Source organism: Pelobates fuscus, chromosome 10 (assembly GCF_036172605.1).
Source record: "Pelobates fuscus isolate aPelFus1 chromosome 10, aPelFus1.pri, whole genome shotgun sequence".
Taxonomy (NCBI): Eukaryota; Metazoa; Chordata; class Amphibia; order Anura; family Pelobatidae; genus Pelobates; species Pelobates fuscus.
In genome coordinates, this window is record NC_086326.1 from 5,467,355 (window position 1) to 5,492,381 (window position 25,027).

Sequence of the window (25,027 nt, forward strand, 5' to 3'; positions counted from 1 at the left end):
TAACCAGGAGAGGTAGGTGCACCCGACGGTACCTTTCTTGGGAATCTGGGACATTGGATGGCTCAGTGGACCACCTTATGCAGCAGATAGACAGGCACTTCCAGCGATTCTTGGAAGCCCTGATGAAACTTACCAGTACGAGCTCTGGTAGAAGAGCGGAGAGGCGGAAGCCGGAAGACCCCCTCGGGCCAAGCTGGACTAAAAACGCCCAAGCCTCCTTCTACTGGCCTACCTGGGCTGAAGGCCAATTTGGGCGCGACCCTGAGACATCGCCCACACAGACGGAAGGGCCCATTGCCGCAGGCAGAGGGACCCGGCCCCTAGAGAAAACCGGGTCCGTGGAATGAAGATGTCGGCCTTTAAACCGGCCTGGGGCTGGAGGGTGGACTTACCTCGCTCCTACCGAGCCGCATACGTTGATCCAAGTCCTGCTTCATACGACACCGGACACCAGCGGAGGAACATTGCACGACTGAGCCGCAACTGTGAAAAACCCAGTAAATCCCCTACCTCCATCAGGAACTTTCCGCACGTGGGCATCGGCTGAGCTTGGACTGGTTGCCTGGCGCACACTACTGTAGCCCACTACTGTGGTACTGAACCCTTGCAAGATCCAACAGACTGTCTCTTGTATTCTTTTGTACCTCCCCCCCAATGTGATATGCCTCACCTAGTTAGTCCCTTTAACATGCTAGATTGGGGCAGACTAAGTGTGACACAAATGAGGTGAGAATGTACAAACCTGCTATTGTGAATTTTGTATAGGGCTTCCATATAGATTCTCGTTTATTTAGTTTATTACCCTGCTGATAATGCTAAAACACATAGTAATGTAAGGCTACCCAGGCTCTAGTGGCTACCATACTTTCTCAACATCCAGCAGAAGGTTAATCACCCGAGCTGTGCCTAATAGTAATTGAATATCGCATTACCTATAAATCTTCCTGTTTTTACACACCTGACTCACTAGACAGGGTTGCTTAAAGATGTTATAACCTCTTGTTATATTATAGTGTACACAAGCTATGCTTGGTCAGTCAGTTGTTAAGGCCATCTCCTTACAAATATGCCCTACATGCAAAACACTAGTTTACTCCTGTAACTTACGTAGTCAGCCCCTTGTTATTCCCTTTGAACGCCAACCTTCCCTGGCTGATAACTACAAATTGATGAATAACTTGAGTCCTTCCCTGTGTAGCCGCCATTCGTATAACCGAACGCATGCCATTTTTTTCCAGAATGCTGGCAGCGGTACCTGGTCATCGAACGCTTGGAACTATTTTCGGCCTCGCGTTTCCACGAACCCAGGCAAATATGGTATTTTTGCCATATTACGTCGGTGTACGTATGAGAACCCCTGAAAGATGACCAGTCATTGCCTTGTTTTCTATTGAACTATTTGGGGGCATCACCTCGTGGCTGACCGGTCAAAACTTAATTCGAATGGCATTCCTGATCCAGAAACAGAGACTCCTGGGAGGAAAACTCCTGAATTCTTGATGTGGAGACCCCATGCTAGGGGTCAGTGCATAAAGGCCGTGTGTGGCCAGAATAAAGCCAGTTGTACTCCCAGAACTGTGTGTCGTCCAGTTGCTGGGGAGGAGGTGGGCTAATTACTTTGCTATTTCTTGTTCCTGAGTTCCTGAATTCCTGATCATAGCAGAAGGAGAGTCCTGGTCAGGACTAATACATATATATCTTCCTCCTCATGGCATTTTTCTATTTTATTTGTTTGTTATTATGTGTTTATGCATTTATGTTTGTGAAAAGATTTTGTCATTGGTGTTTAAATGGACTCCTTTGAATATAAGTTTTAATAGCCTCCATTGGATGGTTAGTCGGAGCAGGGGTGGTAGTTTTATTTTGATGGGTGTTATTTTGTTGCTGGGCAGGATGTTTTTTTAATCCACTATTTGGCTGGTGGTGTAGAGGGAAGGCATGCTGTTTGTGATATATACCCAAATATTGATCTTTGTTATACTATGTCTTGGGTAAGGTAATGTAATGAACCCTTACAAGTTTTAAGATGGGTAGCTCTCAAAGATTTACAGCTTTTACTATTGTCAAGCATCACAAAGGACAAGGAGCAATTAAGAATGTTAAGAGGTTACTTAAGAAAGTTGGTGTGCCCTCAGAGGGCACTCTAGACCCACATATATGGAGGGAATTTATGGCAGGATAAATTCTATCACATTTGTTACCGTCGGTATTCTGGAATTGTGAGCTTTCTTTTAGGAATTCAATATTATTTTTATTGATGTTCTTGTGTTTAGTATTTAAAAGTGGGTGAAGCTAACAATAAGTCCATTGCATCTTGTGGTGTTTTGTAAAGGGGTGCTCAGTAAAAGGGGTGCCCTGTCAAGGGGTGCTCAGTAAAAGGGGTGCCCTGTCAAGGGGTGCTCAGTAAAAGGGGTGCTCTATCGAGGGGTACTCCATAAATGGGGTGCTCAGTAAAAGGGGTGCCCTGTCAAGGGGTGCTCAGTAAAAGGGGTGCCCTGTCAAGGGGTGCTCAGTAAAAGGGGTGCTCTATCGAGGGGTACTCCATAAATGGGGTGCTCAGTAAAAGGGGCACTTAATAAAGTGGATGCTCTGCAAAAGAATTCAAGCCACCATAACTATAAAAGAAATGTTTATTGAGTTAAATATGGGACGCTTTCAAAAATCATACTGCACAGAATGGAATTTGCATCATAGTCAGGATCACATGGAAATGTCTGTGATATCAGCATTCATCATTGGATTGAGTGTTTATTGAATGGGCGGAGCATGCAGAGCGTTACATTGTGTCAGCATGGATGTAGTGTCTGTATAACGTGTTCCTTCACTGTGCCTTCCGTGAAGAATGAAGAACTGCAACATGGAGGAAAAGGGTTAAATTAATTATCAATTATCATTATCAATACACATTGTAGGAAGAGCAATGATCATTAACTCACTATATTATTACCCCACATTCATGCAGATCGTTCCACGGTGCTCTCTCTGTTATTCCAAATTAAAATATTGCATGAGCACTTTATGTACTATATGTACGATGTCATTACCAGGCAGAAGGCTTAGTATCTTATGCTAGTAAATTAAAAAAACGAATTCTTAAATTTAGGCAAATTGGTTGGGATGGAAATCAGCTATTGTTCAATTAATCTAACTTTTTGCTGTTTGGTTTTCTGTTTGCTAAAGAAGTGTTTTTGGCTCTGTGTTTATTTGCACAACAGGGTATTTGACATCTTTAAATTTTTACTTTGCATATTTCCGTCTACGTTTATTGTGTTTAAGAGAGTAATAAGTTAAGTTGTTTAAGTTAATAGTTACTTTTTAAACAAATTGTATAAGTTCTTCCTTGGAGTCTATACTGGATTCCCACAGCTATGGAGGCTGTGGGGAGTTTACATTCTACTTTCCTGGATTTGTGGGAATTGGGTGCATTGGCATGGAGGTGCACCAAGGAGACAACTACCTATAAAACTCTGCTAAACGATAGATCGACAGGCAGCTGGAGAGTGTGTGTTTCATTAAACCAGCCCCATTCTGTAAAGCCAGACAACACACAATACGAAGCTGTGGTTTATATTAAATATCCATGTTTTTTTCAAGCTTTGTTGGCTGCTAACATCTCAGAATCACTTACATTCTTCCATCTTTTCCGGACTGAACATTGATTCTTTCTGCTCCCAGTTGATGCTGAAATAGGTTGAATATAAAAGGAGACCAACTGAAGGTAATGTGAGTGATGTTTTTTAATTCAAATCCAACATCGAAGAAGCTGGAGTACATGTTGCCTGGTAAAAAGTAATCGCTGGAAATAGGATAATAATATCAATACAATAGAAATAGTAACGCAAGTTAGCACGATGAACAGACAATTCACTGTATCCATTGTTTTGGTGAATGCAGAGTAACGCTGAACCGGCGTTTACCTGTAGATGATCCACCTTGTGTTATTTACCGATAATGGCTGTTATTATTAGTGCTAAGAACTGGCAGACATTTACAAACATAAAAACAAAGTTTCATGATTAGTTTTTCTACATCTCTAGTAGCAGTTCCATAACAATTCAGGAACTCAGCATATTCTACTGGTGGTCTAGTGGACTAAAACAGTGAGACCTACATGGGGACATATTTTGCTAACGATTTTTGGATTCCAGCTGACAGCTGCTCTGACTGGCCACTGACTATTTCAGGGAAACCAATAAATGAATGTGAATAAGAATGAGAAATAATGATGTTTTCTGCACGCAAAGCTCAAAGATCTCAATGTGGATGTAATCGTGCAGATCATGCAATGTGTAGGTTTGATAGATTGAAACTACTGGAGGTGCAAGTTGTGACTAAGTAATTCAGTAGAATTGTGCTTTCCGTTTAAAAGAAATCACGATCCGTCTAAACTTTGGGCGATCAGAAAACCATCTGAATTACAAAACAAATTGATCGAGGAATGAACTGTAAATCAAATGGAGGAAAATGTTATCAGTGCACTTATATTATTTATATTATGTATATATTTTGTAGTACGCTGAGAGATGCATTTTTGCCCAATTTGGTTTCCAGATGAATCAATCTGAATATACCAATTTCCTATACATCCCCTGAAATACATTCCTATACATCCCCTGAAAATAAGCCCTAGCCCTAGCTTATTTTCAAGGATGCTCATAATGTAGACCCTACCCTGAAAATAAGTCCTAGTCGCTAGTTCACTAATCTATGTTCGGAGAATTTTCCCCGAACATAGATTCTTGGGATTCCATTCGCAAGTATGCTAATCTGTGTTCGGGGAAGTATCTAGCACATGCTTGCTTTCTGTGAAATTAGTCATTTGTCAAAAATAAGCCCTAGTGAGTTTTTCAGGGATAATAATTATACAAGACCCGCTCTTATTTCCGGGAAAGATGTCTAAGATATATAGATTGGATCTCATTACTCCATTGCCACCTAGAACAACTGGTGTATATTACTGTGGTCCACCATTAATTATCTTAGTCGGCCAGTCTAGGCCTGGACAACATTGAACCTCTGCTAACAGATATCTCAATCGGTATTAAGTTATTTTAATGCACAGAAGAATGGTATGAGACTACAGCCCACAAGTCCCCTGGGGGGATTAACCACACTGCAGCTCTTGCCAGCCCACCCCTGAATTCCATTCAGTTACCCCGATGTACATCTGAGGACGTAATACCTCCGGAGAGGATTGTGTGTATTCTACTGGTGGATGAGGCTACATTCATATTGCTTCCTATGGTCACCATGATGAACGCATACGTAGATATCTTTGTAGGTCATTGTTAGGGAAAAGCTGTGAATTATGTGATTGTAAAAGTGTAACTTACACCAAAGCTTCATATTCCTCTACAGTGCCCTCTGTGGCAAAGATGGCAATGTGGATTTTCCCTTGGATGCCATTTGTTCCACGCAAGGTAACAGAAAGTTTATATCTCCAACCTACACAATACAGAACAATTGTAACAGAGCAGAGAGTATAACACATGATACAAAATATTAATAATTCTGTAGACTATAATTGGGGTTAATGTTAACAATGCCCTTGGGTACCTGGAGCTATGACTGTAGCCTGATTGTATCTATGTATTGTTATTTTACATGGATCCTCTACGTCTGCTGCCAGGAGAAAAGCTATCTGTATTTTTGGACAATGTGGACAACATTTGCACAAAATACAGTGTTTCCAAAATGTTTCCAAATGATTCAACATTTTAGAAAATAGTGAACTGAAAACGCTAATAGTATTTATTATCACCATTAGTATGTGAATCCAGAGAAGGGGCCAAGAGTCGGCAGCAATTCCTCCTCCTCCCTCTGAAAATTGCCATCATGTAGACAGACATGAAGTACACGTCTGACATGTGAGCACACTCATTTTCCCTTTCCATTGGTTGTAGCTGAGATAAAGCTGTGCTATAGAAGTAATACAGTTGCTTTAGGTTTGGGAACAGACTGTACATCCATCTATATGTTATCATAACTTACTTGGAAGATTGGACAGATCCGATCCAGTGTTTAAATAAAACTTTTGGCTGCTTGAGATGCCATGTGATAATTTGGAAAAATACCCCATTAAAGGGCATCCAGATTGTGGGCATGGGAAACAAGAACCCTGATAGGAAGACAAACAAACAATAGGTAACACGCTGTAATTCAATATATTTTTAAGAAGATTTTAAGAAGATTTTGAGAAGTGCTATCGGGTGCAGAGGTCTGATGTTTACAGCCGGCTCAGAATCGACCACACGCTGATGCTCGCATCCTGCAGGCTAGAACCCACCGTATCAGCGCTGAGATCGGGCGGGAATTTTGAATACTGCTGAGCAGCGGACGGTAAACGGCTTCACAGCCTCTGACTATTCAAAGTGATTTTTGTGATATCTTGGAAACGAGTGTCACTACTTGCTAACGTAAGGGTTCCATTTGGGGGGAAGGGTATCTTTTTATTTATTAAATACGGTTTTACACTATGCAAGCTCTCTTTTGTATCCTTTGAAGGTATTATCCATGAAAAAAAGCTACAGTGTATTTCCTACTACAATACAAGATTAATCCCTTCAATACAAGATTAACCCCTTCAAGCCTCTCTTATAAGACTGTATGGACTGTATGGACTCTTAAGCAAGTTTTTCTTTTAATTAATTTTTGTGCACAAGTCTAACTTACTGTGGGATTTAAGTGTTCTTATATTCATATCACTAATTCACAGAAATCTGATTTTTTTGCACATTCTCTATAGGTAGCCTCATTGTTAGACTACCGTATATAGCGCTGACATTTTTTATTCATACACTTAGGGCATGATCTTCAAGGAGTTTTGCTTTATGTCTAGCTGCTGAAATTTATACTATCATATTCTTATTTTATTTTATCCACATTTATACTTATTAGTGCGCTCTCCTATTTTTAAATTTAAATTTATTCAATATATTTTTAATAACTAGCACACTTTATGTATATGGGACTCGGTAGTTTTTACATTGAAGAAGCAATGTTCGTAAAGCACAATGTTAATCAATTAGTTTTTTAAGGTTTTCTGACATAATTACGTAACGCAGATCTCAAAGATTCAAACTGGTTCGTTTCGGTGTTGTTAAACCGTGGAAGACGTGATGGGACTCTAAATATCTACACATCAGGGAAATCGGAGTATGTGTAAGATACGTTGTGTATACATCTAGATGTAATTCCTGCCAGACGTTACTCAACTGCTGTAAAAACCTGAACCAATAGATTGGGACTTGTGATACTTCCAGGGAGTGATTTATAGTTAGAGCTAAGAAACTAAGGATTCCGTTTATTATTTGTAACCAGGAATAGTAACACACAGACATTTGGTTTCTAAAGAATCGCAATTCGTCAGAATTTTGGGTGATTGAGGATGTCCGAATTCTGTAACTCTAAATCTCGATATGACCGACTCATGAAAGAAACTAGGAATGAACACGCGGTTATATTTGTTTCAGAGTTCCAACTGTGGCACCAAAAATAAGATGATTGGCTGTTAGGGGAGAGTCACTAAATGTCGATTCTGTTCACAGATCAAGTGATACGGGAGCAGAGGAGGTAAAAAATAAGGACCAGTTAAAAAAAAATATATTTATTTATTATATATTTAATAAATTACAATACATAAATATATAAATATAACTCTTTTTATACGTTTCCTCCTGCATTTCTCTCTATTGGTTACATTTTCGCAGTTGATCCGAGTGTTGGGAATCTCTGCCTATGAGGGTTCTGCAAAATGTTTACATAATATTTATTATGCATTTGCATTTTTGTGTCATTTTGGTCCGTAAGGAAAATTTTTCCCAGAATGAACGCATGAATGAAAATTAATAGAAGCAGATAAAACCAAAGAGTGAGGTGCAGCGCCTGGAATGCCCTTGGAGCGCTGCACCTCCCTGTTTGTTTTATCTGCTTCTCTACGGGACAAGAGAGACCCCGGATTTCTAGCTTCTCTTTGGACTGTACCAGTACTGGACAAGTGCTGAATATCCTCTTGCTTTTATGAATGAAAATTGTCCAAACCAACATGCTTCATAGACGAAACTCTAACCCCTGAAACAAAACTTTTCATGGATAAATCAATTTAAACAAATCAAATGTATTCATTGTGGACAAGTCTAGTAATTGGTCAACATTCAAACTAGTACCTTATTATTACTGGCTTAGCATAGTCCGTAGCAGTAGAAGAGAGGTAGCAATAAGTCTGTGGAGTTTATTAACTTAAAAAAAACATTTTCTAGTAAATTTAAAACCAAATGTAAAACGTTAAGAGAACTACTCACTGCTTTGAATGAATCATAGGTGTCACAAGGATAGGCCAGAAAGCCACCGGGTTGTCTGATACTCGCTGTGTAATAGTAGAAAGCTCTGAAGTGGTTACATGCCAGTATGTCAACCATTGCTGCCGTTACAAACAAAACAACAAAATTATTTCACTTTAAATTTGCCCTCATTTTCACACAAATTAAATCTATAGGAGAATAATTTCCATTTTTGTATAACAAACATATAGTTTATTAGCGCAGCGTATATTAACTGTAACATGAATATAAATAAATTCTGAAATTAATAATATGTTACCATTGAAATTGCCGATGGCTGAAATCTTGCTTGGACACCCTGGCATGTGTTTGCCTCCATTAGGATAAATGTCATGGTGGCCAACTGGCTTTCTGATGCCAACTCCTAAAGAACATCATGCAGAATTTTAGGAGCATTTTAGAAATTGAGATCAGTAGGACATGCTATGAGATTAATTTATGTAGAATATGTTGATATTACCCAACGGTGAGGCTGTGTCAGTATGTATCACTTCTACAAAAACAGCATCAGTCCTATCGAGCCTAACCTCATCTGGGGTGTCTTCAAAGTAGGGATGAGCTGGATCTAGACCTGACAAAGGGGGATTTCAGTCAATTAGCACAGATTCCATCCTATGATACTTTTTAAATATTCAAAGACAGTGCAAAGAGTGACATAATTTATTTTAATCTACCAGTAACATAGACCTTGCATAAATAAGCTTTTCAAATGATTCTATACTGTTAGAAATCTTTCAAAAAATGACTATAATTACTATAAACTTTAGTATGTGAAAAGTAAGTTTGTATCATAGGTGTAGATACATAGTCCTCGATGTAATAAACTTTCCAAATGATTCAACACTTGTAGATATGTATAATAATTTGGAAAGTTTTCTAACAGTATTAAATTATTTGCAACTGTACCCTGACCTGTCGCCAGCAACTCTGGCCTACAGAAGGACACTTAAACCCCTGACTCGTGTCCTACAATCTAACAAAATACGCTACCGATGGACTTATCCCTCAGGACTACAAGCTTCCACTCCCAACGGCTTATTTGTGGTGAGAACCCCAGAGGACCTAGCAGACCTGACTACTGAACTGCAACTACCGCCTATTCAGCTCACATGGCCAGACCCGATGGCATTCTACTCCTTCCACCCGGGAACGGTCTCACAACCCCGCAGACAACGGAGAACCAGAGCCCAGACCATACGCCAATCAGGAGCAACCTCTTAAGCCGAGAGACATTTCTACCTCTGATCTCAACTGCAAGTATTTCATACGCTCCATGAACTCAGAGACTAAGACCACCCATGCACCACATACAAGACTTTTTCCTTTTGTTCCACTAGACTCCACTTGACTCATTACAACAAGTAACGGGGGGGGGGGGAGGGGGCGGGGGGGGATGGGGGGGAGGGGGGGGGATGGGGGGAGGGAAGCTACATGCCCTGAGGCAGCCTGGGACCCCGCTAGAGATACAATTCCGTGGGGGACAGGTAGCTCACACCCGAGCGAATCCTACCCGGCCCACCATCACCACCCCATAGTCCAGACGCACGACCTAAGTCGACTTTAGCGAACCCCCCCCTGGTGGAGGGGTGAGGGGGGCGTCCCTGGCTGGACCGTACCGCAGAGGCGACACCGCCCTGCGAGGAACCGGTGGGGGAGCAGAGGCGGGGGCCGATGCTGGTGCGGTTCACCCGGGGCACGACCCCCCTCCTTGATAGCAATAGGGGAATTAATTCAACACTAAAACCAGAGGGTTTGCCCTGTGGCAGCCTGGGACCCCGCTAGAGGTACAACTCCGTGAGAGACAGGTAGCTCACACCCGAGCAAATCCTAACCGGCCCACCATCACTACCCCCTGGCCCAGACACACGACCTAAGTCGACTTTAGCGAACCCCCCCTGGCGGAGGGGCGAGGGGGGCGTCCCTGGCTGGACCGTACCGCGGAGGTGATACCGCCCTGCAAGGAACCGGTGGGGGAGCTGAGGTGGGGGCCGATGCTGGTGCGGTTCACCCGGGGCACGACCCCCCTCCTTGATAGCAACAGGGGAGTTAACTCAACACCAAAACCAGAGGGCGGAGGACGAGTACAGGGCCTACCTCGACCTAGGGATGGGTGCGAGACGCTAAAGAATGCAAACTTGGAATCTGAACCCACCCCCGACAACCGCTAAAATCACGGACGGGGTACCCCCTCCCACCCACACCATGAGAGTCGCATACTGTCCTAACCTCCTCACAAACCAAGGGAACAGAATAGGACTTATAACCGTAGAGTAGCATGGGAAAACCGAAACCAATCCTGAGGAATGGGGAAGCGGGACTTTTTCTAAGGTAGATAAATTGTTCAAAATGCTTGTTTAATAAGTTCATTTAAACTGTTATACTTGCTTAATGTGTTTATTTCAACTATTATTGTTTGTTGATGCTCACTGACTTGCCCACTGGGCCACACGCCACACCAATACCAAACGCCCAACGAAACAAACCCTACCCACTGAGGGCCTCAGGCCGATACGAGTTTAGGACGAGGATGAAACTAACAATCACTCACCCACCACCCACATTTGAAGCTGTAGGGGGGCTGGAGGTTCCAGGTGAGACCCGACACACGAGAGCCAGGGGTGTGAGGGCACGGGAGGCCACACAACCCCGGGAATCCCGGGCGGGACTCACACGGAGACCCTCGACCTCCTCCGTTTTCCCCAATAGGAATAGAGCGCCCACAGATAGGTGGACGGGACTTGGTGGACCACTGGTGGACCCCACCACTCCTTGTCCCCCGATGCTCGACCTTTAAACAGCCACCACCGAGTGGCTGCTTGGTTCACTGTACATAGTTTCCCCACCTAGACTCCCTTTCCCTTCCTGCCCCGTACCTGTCCTCCCCCCCCCCCTTCCCCCTCCCTCCTTCCCCTCCTCTACCGGTCGACCCGACTGACCCACGACACGCACTGACCGGACCCGACACAGACAAGTACACACACCCCACGATGACCGACGGACCACTACTACCGTGCGACCTCACTGTCCTCTCCATAAATGCCAAAGGGCTTAACAAACCGGAGAAAAGGTCAGGGGCACTGAGGGACTTTCACTCGCAGAAAGCATCTGTAGTAATGATACAGGAGACCCACTTTAGAGATGGGGACAGGCCCAAGCTGACTAACCATCACTTCCCAACAGGATACTACAGTGACTTTCACGAAGGAAAATCCAGGGGGGTGGCGATACTATTTAATAAGAAAATACCGTTTGTGGAGAAGGCAAGCATGACCGACAGGGAAGGGAGATTCCTCTTTGTAAAAGGCACAATATCCGACCACCTTTACACCTTTGCCACTTTGTACGCACCGAACTACAAACACCACCGCTACCTTAAAAGCACTCTGCGGAAACTTCACGCTTTCACAGAGGGGGTCCTCATAATAGGGGGCAACTTAAACGTTGCCATAGACCCAACCTGGGACAGCTCCACGGGCACCTCCCACCTCCCCAGACAACACCTTAGAGCAATAACCTCCCTACTGAATAGACACAGACTAATTGACTGCTGGAGGGCACATCACCCGGACGAACGGGACTATACATTCTACTCCCATCCCCACCGGACATACACTCGCATAGACTACTTTCTCACCACACACTATCACCTCTCCTTAATACGAGACGCAAAGATTGGAGTAGCGACTTGGTCAGACCACGCTCCAGTCCTTATCACCCTCCGATCCCCGCTTCTTAGACCCGCAATGACCAAATGGAGACTGAACGAATACCTGCTATCACGCCAAGACATGACCACACACTTTGACAGAGTTTTGACCGAATACTTTCAGGACAACGCACCAGAGGACACCTCACCGACAATCAGATGGGAAGCACACAAAAGCGTCATACGGGGACACTTCATACAAAAGGGTGCAGAACTCAAGAAACAACGGGAAGCCCGAATCACAGAACTCATAACAGACATACACAAACACGACACGCTTCACAAACAAAACCAATCCCCGGCCCTTCACACACAACTCCTACAACTGCGACGAGACCTGACCTCCCTGATCCAGTCCAAACACCATAGAGAAGCCCTTAGACATAGGGCCTTTTTTTCCCTACACGGCAATAAGAGCGGCAAGCTCTTAGCCAGGATGCTGGCGAAACGGCGCCAAATGACATACATCAATAAAATACGAGACAAACAGGGAGTGACGCGCCGCCTACCATCCGAAATCATGCAAACGATAAAAACCTACTACTCAGAACTCTACTCGCTTCCCCGACCGAAGTCGGAGATGGCGGCCGCCCACCTAAAAGACTCCATCCGACAATATCTGCTGACCCATAAACTACCCGTACTAGATCAACAGGTGGCCGACCAGCTTGATGAACCCTTCTCAATTGAGGAGCTATCGAGGGCGATTAAAGGAACTAAACCTGGCAAGAGTCCGGGCCCCGACGGCCTGCCTCTTTGCTACTACAAGCACTTCGCAGACAAATTGTACCAACCTATGCTGGCCTCCTTTAACGCGATTAGAGAAGGTCACCATTTCCCCAAACAGGCGTTGACAGCACACATTACTATCATTCCAAAGGAGGGCAAGGACGCGGAGCACTGCGGGAACTACAGGCCCATCTCCCTCATCAATTGCGACATTAAGTTGATGGCGAAGATGCTTGCCGGTCGCCTGCAACCACACATCCCCGCACTGGTGCACCCCGACCAAGTCGGTTTTGTCACAGACCGTGAAGCGCGAGACAATACCATTCGAACCCTTGCCCTTATGCACAACAAGACCTGTGACGCCGGAGGCCTTCTCCTTCTGTCCACGGACGCGGAGAAGGCCTTCGACAGAGTGGGATGGGAGTACCTATTCCAGATCCTGGGTCAAATAGGTCTGGGACCCCACATGCAGGACTGGATCACAGCCATGTATGATGGGCCCACGGCTCATGTTATAGTAAACGGGGCACTGACGGATGAATTTCCGATATACAACGGCACCCGTCAGGGTTGCCCACTTTCCCCGCTGCTCTTCGTCCTTGCCCTTGAACCCTTTATGATAGCCATCAGAGAACACCACGACATAACGGGCATACGCACAAGAGACACACATCACAAGGTGGCCGCATACGCGGATGACCTCCTCTTTTACGTTACGAAACCGGAGATCTCTCTCCCCAACATTCTGCAATCCTTCAAGACATTCGGACACATCTCCAACCTCAAAATAAATTACTCCAAATCCCACATACTGAATGTAGACTTACCTGACAGCAGAATTACCCCCATCCGCCCCAGTTTCCCATTCCAATGGGCAGAACATAAAATACGTTACCTAGGCACATGGCTAACTAGACAGAAAGAAGACATATACAGAGAAAACTTCTCCCCTATGCTGAACACTTTCAAAAGGGAACTAGCCGAATGGTCTCACCCACATATATCGTGGCTGGGAAGGGTTCAGGTAATTAAAATGAACCTTCTCCCACGATTACTCTACCTATTCCAGACACTCCCCATAACAATCCCTAAAAGATTCTTCACTGCCTTACGCACGCTGACTAGCGCGTATATATGGAACGGGAAAAGACCACGTCTCAAGTACCAGACCCTCACTCTACCTAAGGAGAGGGGGGGGTTGGCCATCCCCGACTTCTATCTATATTACACGGCTGGACACCTACGGAGGGTCCTAGACTGGACCAAGACCAACGTCCACAAACAATGGAAAACGGTGGAAGAGACGGAGACAGCAGGGCCGGTGTCGACCCTACCATGGTGCTCCGGAGGGGGCCTGGGTCGGGGATGCTCCTCTCTGGCGCAACATACCCTACAGGTATGGCACAGAGCGTCCCGGGTACATGGCCTCACCCGACACCCCTCACCCTTACTACCACTCATCCATGACCGAGACTTTCCACCCGGGCTGGATCCAAAGGCCTTCAGAGACCTCATACACAACCCAATCCCCAGACTACACCACATACACACACATAACGGACGGAAAACACTCACACAACTGACGGAACGTACACACCCCACATTCATGCAAACTTTCAAATACAAACAACTTTCGAACTACATTGACTCACTGCCCGGAGGACAGAACTACGCTAGGGAACCGACCACCTTCGAGGACTACTGTATCCAACCAGACCCCCTTCCCCACAGCATTTCTATCCTGTACTCACTGCTACAGAGGGAGACCCCCACAGAGACTCCAGCCTTTAAGGGAACATGGGAAACGATCCTGGGGAGGACATTTACAGAGACAGAATGGGACAAAATTTGCTATCTAACACACCACTGCTCCACCTTTTCGAAGACGCAAGAGACGGCATTTAAACTATTGAGCCACTGGTACCGCACCCCACACAGATTACATGCCATAGACCCCTCACACTCCGACCTGTGTTGGAGATGTGGAGAGGCTACAGGCACCACACTACATCTATGGTGGGACTGCCGTAAGATAACACCATTTTGGAAGTCTATTCACGATATCTTGTCGAGGTTGTCAGATGCACCACCACCGCTGGACCCAGCGGCGATGCTGTTACACCACACGACAACACCCAGATCTAGGTATAAAAAATCCCTGACAATTAGGATCCTCAATGTAGCAAAGCAGATCATCCCTCAATACTGGAGACAGGACAGACCCCCACCCCTAAGAGCCTGGTTCAACCAAATGGAGGACCTCAGGGCTATAGAAGAACTCCACTCAGGAGCCACCAATACCACTGGGAAATATATGGAGACCTGGACACACTGGATAGTAACCACCATACAGACAGACTTCACCACTCACCTGGAAACGGGAGACTCACACGACGGGACGGACTGACCCTACCACCCCACCCACCCAACCTACCACAGAGCTCATACCCCCCCCACCTTCAGAATCCCCCCCCATCCCCTCATTTCCCCCCCCCTCTAACATTTCCCACATCCTCCATTAAGGCCGTAGGCAAATACCCCGACAGCACAGAGACACGTATGATCACTGTACGAAGGCTCAGGCAGCCACGTAGACACACAAGGCTCACCTACGGTGACTTAGAGATGTTTGGAACACTTGGTTACCCAACCCCCTTATCCAATGAACCGCAGCTACATTCGTTTTGTATTTAAGCACCATGACAACTACTAGGGGCAACCTAATATGTAGTTAAACCCAGAGGGACGCACGAATGTTTTACCAAAAACTTAACCAAGGTTCACTTTTGATAGGACCTGCGTGTCCACCACTGTTGGGGGCCTGCGTGCTCCACTCCCAACCTATATCTTGTAGCACATGTTGTGCTTTGCTTGCCTATCTTAAAGAGACCTGCGAGTCTCGATTTATATATTGTTTACAACGATTGAGACCTGTGAGTCTCACATTGAATATATAAAAATGACAATAAAAATATATTTACCAAAAAAAAAAAAAAAATTATTTGGAAAGCTTATTAAAGCCATAGTATCTTTCTTTCTTATCTCATTTCAACGAGTATACAGTATTACCTGTAATTTTCCAAATGCCAGGATATCGTTTGCCAGCCTCACCCGCTGCATGGGCTCCGAGACTGTGCCCAATGATATGAATGTTGGAAGGTGAATAGGAAGAATTGATCTTCTCCTACGAGTGAAACAGAATTACAACCTTGTGAAAAGTAATTTTGTATCACAGGTAGATGAACACTGACCTTGATTTGTTCCCATAGACTTTAATGGTGACGTCTCTAGATAAATCACTTGGAAACTTTACTAACAGTATTTAACCCCTCCGTGGCCAGACCGTTTTTCAATTTTCTTACCGTTAAGGACCAGGGCTCTTTTTACATTTTTGCTGTGTTTGTGTTTAGCTGTAATTTTCCTCTTACTCATTTACTGTACCCACACATATTATCTACCATTTCTCTCGCCATTGAATGGTCTTTCTAAAGATACCATTATTTTCATTATATCATATAATTTACTATAAAAAAATTATAAAATATGATAAAAATATGTAAAAAAATAAACTTTTCTAAAAACCACCGGTGCTAAATAGTTTCTAAATTTTGTCCTAAGTTTAGAAATGCCCAATGTTTTTTTTTTTTTTGGAAAGTTATAGGGCTATAAGTACAAGTAGAACTTTGCTATTTCCAAACCATTTTTTAGTTAAATTGTAACACTGATATCTGTCAGGAATCCCTGAATAACCCTTCACATGTATATATTTTTTTAAAAGAAGACAACCTAAGGTATTAAACTTGGGGTGTTTTAACTCTTTTCATGCAACCATTTTACCACCAATCTATGCCAAATAAAAAAATAATAATAATCATTGGTGATTTTCTTGACACACAGCAATTTAAGAATACATGTACGGAGAACTTTAAGGGTTACTGCCGAAGAACACCCCGAACTGTGTTCAGCAACATCTCCCGAGTACAGTGATACCCCCCATGTATAGGTGTATCAGGTTCTCTGGGGGCTAAAATACCTTATTTGGAGGGAGCGCATTCCAGTTTTCCAACTTGGAATTTTCAAAGCTGGTCCTCATGCACCCATGTCCTAGTTGGGACATTTTTGAAGCCGACCAATATAATTTACCCTCATCAAACCATATATTATTGAAAAGTAGACACCGTAGGGTATTTCAAATGGTGGTATTTTAACCCTTTCCATGCACTAATTCTACTACCAGTCTTTGTCAAACTTTCGGGTTGTCATTTTTTTTTGTGTTATTTTTCTCTCACATTGTACTTTAGGCATGGATTCTCCGTTCCTGTTATGTGTTACTGACAAAGAACACCCCAATATGTGTTCAGCAACATCCCCCGAGTACAATAGTGCCCCCAATGTACAGGTTTTATGGGTTTTTGCAAACTTACAGGGGTCAAATGTAGGGCTTTCCCCTTTTCCATGTTTGCACAGATTGGTTTGCTGGCCCTATGTTGCTTTTGAGACCGTATAGCAGCCCAGGAATGAAAATTAACCATTTGTAAAAGTAGACAACCCATGGTATTCAAAATGGGGTATGTCCAGTCTTTTGTAGTAACCACTTTACCACAAACGCTTGCCAAAGTTAGCATTTAGATTTGTTTTTTGCATATATTTTTTTACACAAAAACTGCACTTTTATTGGTGATTTTATCATCGTGATAGGTTTTACTGTTTTAAACACTCATATTTGTGTTCAGCGAAGTCTCCCGAGTATAATAATGCCTCCCATGTACAGGTTTTATTGTGTTTTGGAAAGTTACAGGGTCTATATAGGACTTGCCCAATTCAGTTTGCCAGATTGGTTTGTTGGGTCTGTCTTGCCTTTTGAGAACATATAGTAGCCCAGGAATGTGAAATAACCCCATCATGGCATACCATTTTCAAATGTAGATAACCCAGGGTATTCCAAATGGGGTATTTGCAGTCTTTTGTAGTTGCCACTTAGTCAAAAAACGATGGCCAAATTTAGCGTTTTTATAAGTGTTTTTTTTCCAATTTATATTATATATAATATGTGTGTGTGTAATATATATATATATATATATATATATATATATATATATATATATATATACACACACATACAGATAGCGTAAAGATAGCACTCTCAGGACTCCCAATATGTAAAGTGCTTTCTTTACGCTATCTGTAGATTTTTTGCTGACAAGCACCGGGCAACGACACCAGTAAGTTAAAGTGCAAATCTATTTTTCTGTGTGTGTATGTATATGTTGGAAGGCCATTTGGCCTGAATTTGTGGGAGGAGTAATGATCCTATTTAAACCCTACCACCGTGCTTACCTTTGTATTGCAAGCCGTTTGTCTCCTTGGTTACCTGCACTTCCGGTCGAGGTTGCCGCCAAATTCTGCCTCGAGTATCTAGTCCCTCGTTTCAGCTCCTGTTACCGACCTCCGAGCTCCTTCACCGGCTTCTAAACCGCCTTCGTTACTAGTTTCCGGCTTCCGGTCACGAGACCGGCACCTACACATAAGCACAAACGTGGGAAATGGCGTTTGGCTATTTCCCACGTTCGGGCCTAAAAATGCGGGGATAGGCTCCCTTTTATTACTAGTATTTCTTACCATTTTTGTTTCTTACGCCGTTCGGTTACTTCTGCGTTCGCGCGTCTAATAGCCGAACGCAGAACTTCATACTCGCCTTTCTTTCATTTGTTTAAAAATTAAATACTGATCGCTCATACTTACCCTACGTTCGACTGTTTCACACTTCATACAGCCGAACACGCTTACGTACGGCTTTAATGCAGCCGTTTTCATTTACTCATACAGTCTGAAATTGATTCATAGGTTAAATCCCTCTCGTGTTCGCTTAGCCGAACGCGGGAGGGATAAACAGGTATTCCCTATATGTTTTGTATATACCCCAGTGTGAAACTATACATGTCTATTTCCTTGTTATATTTAAAGTTTATACTCTGTCTTCCCCCCTGTATTTATCATAGTCCTATGGCACTATTTCCCGTCCCACCGTTACATTTAATTATGAACTTATTCCCAGCATTCTGCGGTTTCCACACAAGGGTTAACCTCTTAAAGGAACAGTTACTGGGTCACTCAGCAAAGTCAATCACCAATCTACCATCGGGCAATATAGCCAGCGCGCCAATCAGGCCTGGGTCTCCGGACAAAACCCTCACCCCTTTTACCCACAGGTCCCTGAGATACTGGACCATTCCAAAAATCTCAGCGGAGCTTAGGAGCAGGGGTATCCCCTTTCCTGCCATGGCCAGAAAGGCCGAACTATATAGGCTCATGACCACTCAAGCCAACGTTCCCAGGCCAGGCTGTAGTTCAAAAATCCTGCCAGCTCACACTTCATATTCCACAGGAGACACCCTGTCTGCTATACTCGCCAACCTCCAAACAATCAATCACAGACTAGCGAAACTGGAATCCGCTATAGCCACAACAGGTGCCTTGTCGGGCTCGGCAAACCTTCCCCTGACGGTCTCAGCCAAACCCACTTCTTACGTACCCCGGCTCACCCTGTCCCTGACTTCATCAGGAAGGGCATTTCCAAGGGTAATAATGCCAACTCCATGGCCCTACTGCTGACCTCCCAAACTATGCTCACTAGTACAACAGTCACTTCCACGGCTCACCACCTCCCCACCCCACACACTAGTCAGGGTGCCGGTTGGAGTAAAACGCCAGACAGTCACATTACATTTCTAGGCAAGGTTCGGGTGTGCAGTGACTTTAACGCCGGGGTATGTAATCTCACGACATGTGTGGGACTGCACATCTGCTCCATTTGCTTCAGAACCCACACCAAGTCCATTTGCCCAGCCCTTCTGTCACCTAAGAAACGCCTGACCGAAGTCAACATTGCCATACTGGAATACTATCTCCAGTCACATCCAGCTAGGCACCTGGTAGATTATCTGGTGACGGGTTTTTCACAGGGGTTTCACAACCCGACAGGTACACTTGAATGCCCTAACCTTTTATCTGCTTCCACTGACCCACTCACGGTGGACCACCTTCTGTCTACAGAAATCACAGCCGGCTTTATGATCGGCCCGTTTCTATCTTCACCTTTCTCATCTTGGCGTACCAATCCCATCGGTATAGCCATTCACAAATACTCCAACAAAAAACGTTTAATTATTGATCTCTCCGCACCTCACTCCTCCTGCACGCCTAGTATCAACTCCCTCATTCCCGCCACGGAGTTCTCACTGCAATATGCTAAAATTGATGATGCTATGGAGGCCATCTTATTAGCTGGTAGTGGAGCTTGGTTAAGCAAAACAGATATAACAAACGCCTTCAAACTACTACCTATTTACCCCTCACTATGGCACTTACATGGTGTTAAATGGAGAAACAGGTATACTTTTGGCTCTAGGAGCAGCCCCAGGTTATTCGATATCTTTGCAGAAACCCTCTGCTGGCTGCTCCTAAATATACTCAGGTGCCCCTCTGTCATCCACTACCTAGACGATTTTCTATTGATAGAACCAAGTTCACAATCCCCTCACTTCATACACTCCACCACAGCTTTTTTCACGACACTCGGGGTCCCATTGTCACCTAGCAAAACACTCGGCCCCTCCACCAAGCTCGTTTTCTTGGGCATAGTACTCGACACCACTACCTTCCAAGCCAGTTTACCACCAGACAAGCTGTCCCACATTAAGAATGAGATTGTCCTGTTCCTGTGGAGTGTTGCGTGCACTAGGAGGAGCCTCCAGTCTTGGGGTCCCTTAACTTTGCTATGCGCATCATTCCACAGGGTAGATCTTTTGTCTTCAGGCTTCTCAACTTGCTCCACGGTGTGCCCGAGTCATGCCCAATCGTGTTGGACGATCCGGCTAGGGCGGATTTACTCATGTGGAGTAGTTTTCTGGCTGATTGGAATGGTATCTCTTTGTTTATTCCCTCACTTTCAGAGCACTCACCTTCAATTCACACAGACGCAGCGGCACACACTGGGTTCGCAGCCATCTGCGGCAACCACTGGTTTAGGGACAACTGGCCCCTTGAGACGGATGCCTTGCCGGCCTTTAGAGAAACATCTACTTTATTCGAGATCTACCCCATCGTAGCAGCCGCCCACACGTGGGGTCACCTTTGGACCGGCAAGGCAGTTAGATGCTTCTCCGACAACTCCGCAGCCTGCGACATCATTAACAAAGGTCGGTCCTCCTCCCTAACAATTATGAGGCTGATTCGCAGGCTGACGTGGTTGGCAGCAACCTCTCATTTCTTCCTAGTCTTTATCCACATTCCTGGTGTCCACAACACAGCAGCTGACGCTCTGTCACGCTCCCAATTTGATACCTTCTTCCAGGCACTCCCCACGGCCCACCACTTTTCATCTAGGATACCACCTTTCCACGAGCTAATCTGGGACTAAGCACACAATTGCACCTCGCATAGGTACACACGCTTCACGCAGGGTCACGACTTTCCCTTAACATACGCCAGGGCTTACTGTATTTCACCATGACACATTCAGGAGCTGGCTTTAATTTGAGAACCTCGCTGTTACAATCATGGTTATTATCATAATTTTGCCTTTTTTCTAAAAACTCACAACCAAGCTTCTTACTTAAAACCTTCTATGCTGTCATTCAGCGGTTACGTCTCCAAAGGCACTACGCGAGCAGCTTCAAACACTTTCACCCCAGTCTACATCACAAACAATGGGGTCATCAAAAAGCTTCAGCTCAGGTACTTACATACCTCAATCAGAGTGAAGCACCTTACAAGCTTTCGTTACTCATGCTGTATTAACTTGCAATAAAGTGTGGTATCTTTGAATCCTCTTTTGCCCTCTTTTTACAGGCCTACTCGTACATTGGTTTCTAATATTTGAGTTCAGCGAAGTCTCCCGAGTAAAACAGTACCCCCTATGTACAGGTTTTATGGTGTCGTGGAGAGTTACAGGGTCAAATATAGTGCTTGCAAATTCAATTCTATATTCAATTCTATATATATATTTGTGCTCGGAATTTATCTAATACGTAATGAAATGTAAAAGGGGAAGCAAAAGTTGCTGTAGTGTTCTGTTAGCTATTTAGCTGACCAGCAATAAAGATGCTTTTTACCTACTTTTTAGCCCTCACTGCTATGCTTTCTGTGTGACCATCTCATCTCCCTTGCTGATGATCTTGGCCAATCCAATGCTTCTCCCTATGGAAGATTTTGGAGGCTAGTGCAGTGTGCTGCACATTACTGCATTGTGGTAATCAGCGCTCTAATAACTGTGAGAGTGACAGCTGCTGAAGGTGGAATCGGAATACAACCCACAGGTTTCACAGTGTGGCTGCTCAATAGTTACATTTATTGGTGCTGGCAGGATACAAAAAAACAAAACAAAAAACATGTTGTTTCGGCCTGTATGGTCTTACATGACTAAGGCCGTACAGGACGGAATTTAGTTGTTTTTTTGTTGCATCCTGTGAGCACAAATAAACAGTGAATTGTATTCTTATTCTACTGACGGGGGCTGCAAATTCCTATTTCACGGAGCTATTGTTGGAGTGCTAGCCATCTGAGATCCACTGTTGCCTAGAGTGCCACACCACCTATTTTTTGGAGCCACTAGAGGTGGTCATGAGCAGCAGTGTAAACACTGCCCTTTCTCAAAAAAGGAGCTTTTACACTGCTGACCCAGAACTACTGCTTTAAGCTGTAATGTTTCCAGTGACTATGGTGTGTCATTAACAATACTTTGTGATGAAATTCCAATAAATATCATATGGACATTTGAAACACCCAGTTAAATATTTTTCATAAATACCTGTTTCCTAGCTTTTTCCTCTTTTTTTGAAAATGACAGACAGGCAGACAGACAGAAAGAAACACAGACATACATACAGAATCGAGATAAGTCTAACATTATCTATTTTAATGCTTTTATTATTCTTGCGCATGGCTGTTTTTGAAAGATTTCTCACCTGAATAATTTGCAGCAGGTACGCCACCTCAGCCCCTACTACACGTGCATTATTTGCAGCTTGAATATAAATTTGAATATTTCCTGAGCCTTTCCGCCAGTCAGCCCCAATGCAATTAATATCATCTACCCCAAGAATTTCCTAATGAAAAAAAACAATTGATTATTCTACAGAATGAAAAGAGGGAAGATGTCAATCATAAATTAAAGGAACCTTTGACTCATAATTAGAAGTTCTTTGTCCAGCTGTTAATGAGACTTTTTGTTTATCTTTATTAACCCTCTTAACACCAATGATAAATATAACTGTAATGTGCCCGCTCCCCATTTGGGAGTGCTTCCACAAAGGGAATTAATTCACCTCCCGAACGGGCACCACCCCAATAACTCAGTTAGAATGTTAGGTTAGAATGGTCACACCTCGCAACATAAGTGTCAAAACCGCAAACCGCAAGGGAAACAATTGAGTGCTTCCCTGGGTGGCTGCCGTTCATACAGACGAACGCCACCAGGTTAGCAATCCTACTCCACCAGGGGGAGCATTCCTACCCCAAAAAGGAGACAGCTTCCCTTGCAGGGTTTCACACAGGGACCTCACGAGCAGAGACTGGTCAAAGAAGGTACCGCTGAGAGGGTCCCTGAGATTGGTGTGGGCACATTTGGGGCACTGGCAAGTTTGGCAGGCTTTTCGGTGCCTGCAGGGACAAAGAAGCCAGCTTGTTTCCCGCAGGCGGGCTTTTTTGTGCCTGGGATCCCTTTTTCCCACACCTAGACTTCCAGGCACATAGGCTCCTGGGAAGGGGACATCCTGGCGGCTTTGTACTATTAGTGGCAGGCTTTGGGGACAAAGGGAACAGAGTCCTTTCCCGCGCTAGGGGCCCAGGGAGGAGGATCCAGGGAGGTGAACTTGTACGTTTTGTGTGATACACCCCTTGCACAGGTTATGGATAAAAGCCGTGTGGGGCCAATACGTTTTTTTGTACTTCCAGAACTGTGTGTTGTCCGGTTACTGGGGGGGAAATGGTTCTCCTTTGTAGTTTAAATGGTTCATGAATTGAAGGAAATTAGAGGAGGTAACCAGTCGGGGTACCCGTGGTCTGCTATATCTTGTAATATTGTAAAGCGCTACGGAATCTATTGGTGCTATATAAATGGCAATAATAATAAAATTAATAATATAGGTGAAATATTTGAGGTTACTCACTAATCGTCAAATTTTTACAAATTAAATTAAAATGCAACTTTTTGCAAAAAAAATTATCTTGAAAACCTCAACACACAGCGAAAACTTTTAATCACAATTTTAAAATTCAGGGTTTATTGAATAAGTAATGAAACAGTAGGTGCCACAAAAATGTATTAGTGACTGGCTATGGGAATTTATAAGGAATAGAGGTATATTATCACAGTATGTGGATATAACGTTGCCTGCTTAGGACCATGTATTTGTATTTTTTTAAGAAAACACATTGCAGTCTAATAATTCAACTTACAGAGCCACTTTGTCTGTTCACTATTTAGACTCTCTGGTACAGTTCTGTAGGAGGGACATACAAGAGTCATAAATGGGGGTCTGTGCACCCCTGATAAATATGAAGGAAAGCAGTGGTGGACTACAATCAAGCATTATAGGTAATGATATATAATCATTGTGTTAGCTGTCTGTTCATGAAATTAATCATGTGAACCCATGTGAAATGCTGTTGTGAACATGAAAAAACATCTAATGCAATATTTTACACCCATGACACCCTAAATAATTAGCCTTTAAGTTTCACTATTTAACAGACATTCCCTGCATTAATGTCCGTTAGCAGCACTGACATTAGTTAATACTTTTCTTTCCATAGTTGACCGGAGCATGGTTGTAACAAACCAGTTTAACCAGGTCAGAGTCAGGAGGCAGGTTGATGGGCAGGGTATAGGATGGATGGAGGGACATGTTACTATGCTTATTGTGTAAGCTGTTCTGTGGAGGTTTTGACAGTTGTTTTTTGGGATGCTTTGGGGATAGCAGCAATGTAGCAGTACAGGGGCACAGGCATCCCTACTTATCCAGGTTGCCAGTGTGTACTCTAGGCCTCTATTTATTTTTTTCCTGGGACACAACGTTTGATCTACCGGAGCAGCAGAAACAGCTATCTCCATTTCATGTAAGATCCTGGGATGTTAAGTATAAAACTCTAATTTCTTTATAGTTTGTATAATTGGGATTAGATTAAATTGCTAGGACCTTTGATATGTTTTAACTGCAATCATGCTTAATATATATGATTAGTACTGCAAAAG

General features: G+C 43.9%; 1 protein-coding gene across 1 annotated transcript in view; it reads right to left on the minus strand.

The window, feature by feature from the left end:
• Positions 1–2,616: 2,616 nt before the first annotated feature.
• Positions 2,617–25,027, minus strand: part of LOC134574950 (pancreatic lipase-related protein 2-like) — a 37,738-nt gene continuing 15,327 nt past the window's right edge. Inside the window, exons 4-12 of the mRNA XM_063434055.1 lie at positions 22,740–22,880; positions 15,844–15,958; positions 8,800–8,910; positions 8,599–8,703; positions 8,301–8,419; positions 5,992–6,118; positions 5,334–5,445; positions 3,629–3,796; positions 2,617–2,850 (exon numbers count right to left, since the gene is read on the minus strand). Coding sequence (XP_063290125.1) covers positions 2,787–2,850; positions 3,629–3,796; positions 5,334–5,445; positions 5,992–6,118; positions 8,301–8,419; positions 8,599–8,703; positions 8,800–8,910; positions 15,844–15,958; positions 22,740–22,880 — 1,062 coding nt within the window. The 3' untranslated portion in view covers positions 2,617–2,786. The remainder of the gene's footprint in view (positions 2,851–3,628; positions 3,797–5,333; positions 5,446–5,991; positions 6,119–8,300; positions 8,420–8,598; positions 8,704–8,799; positions 8,911–15,843; positions 15,959–22,739; positions 22,881–25,027) is intronic.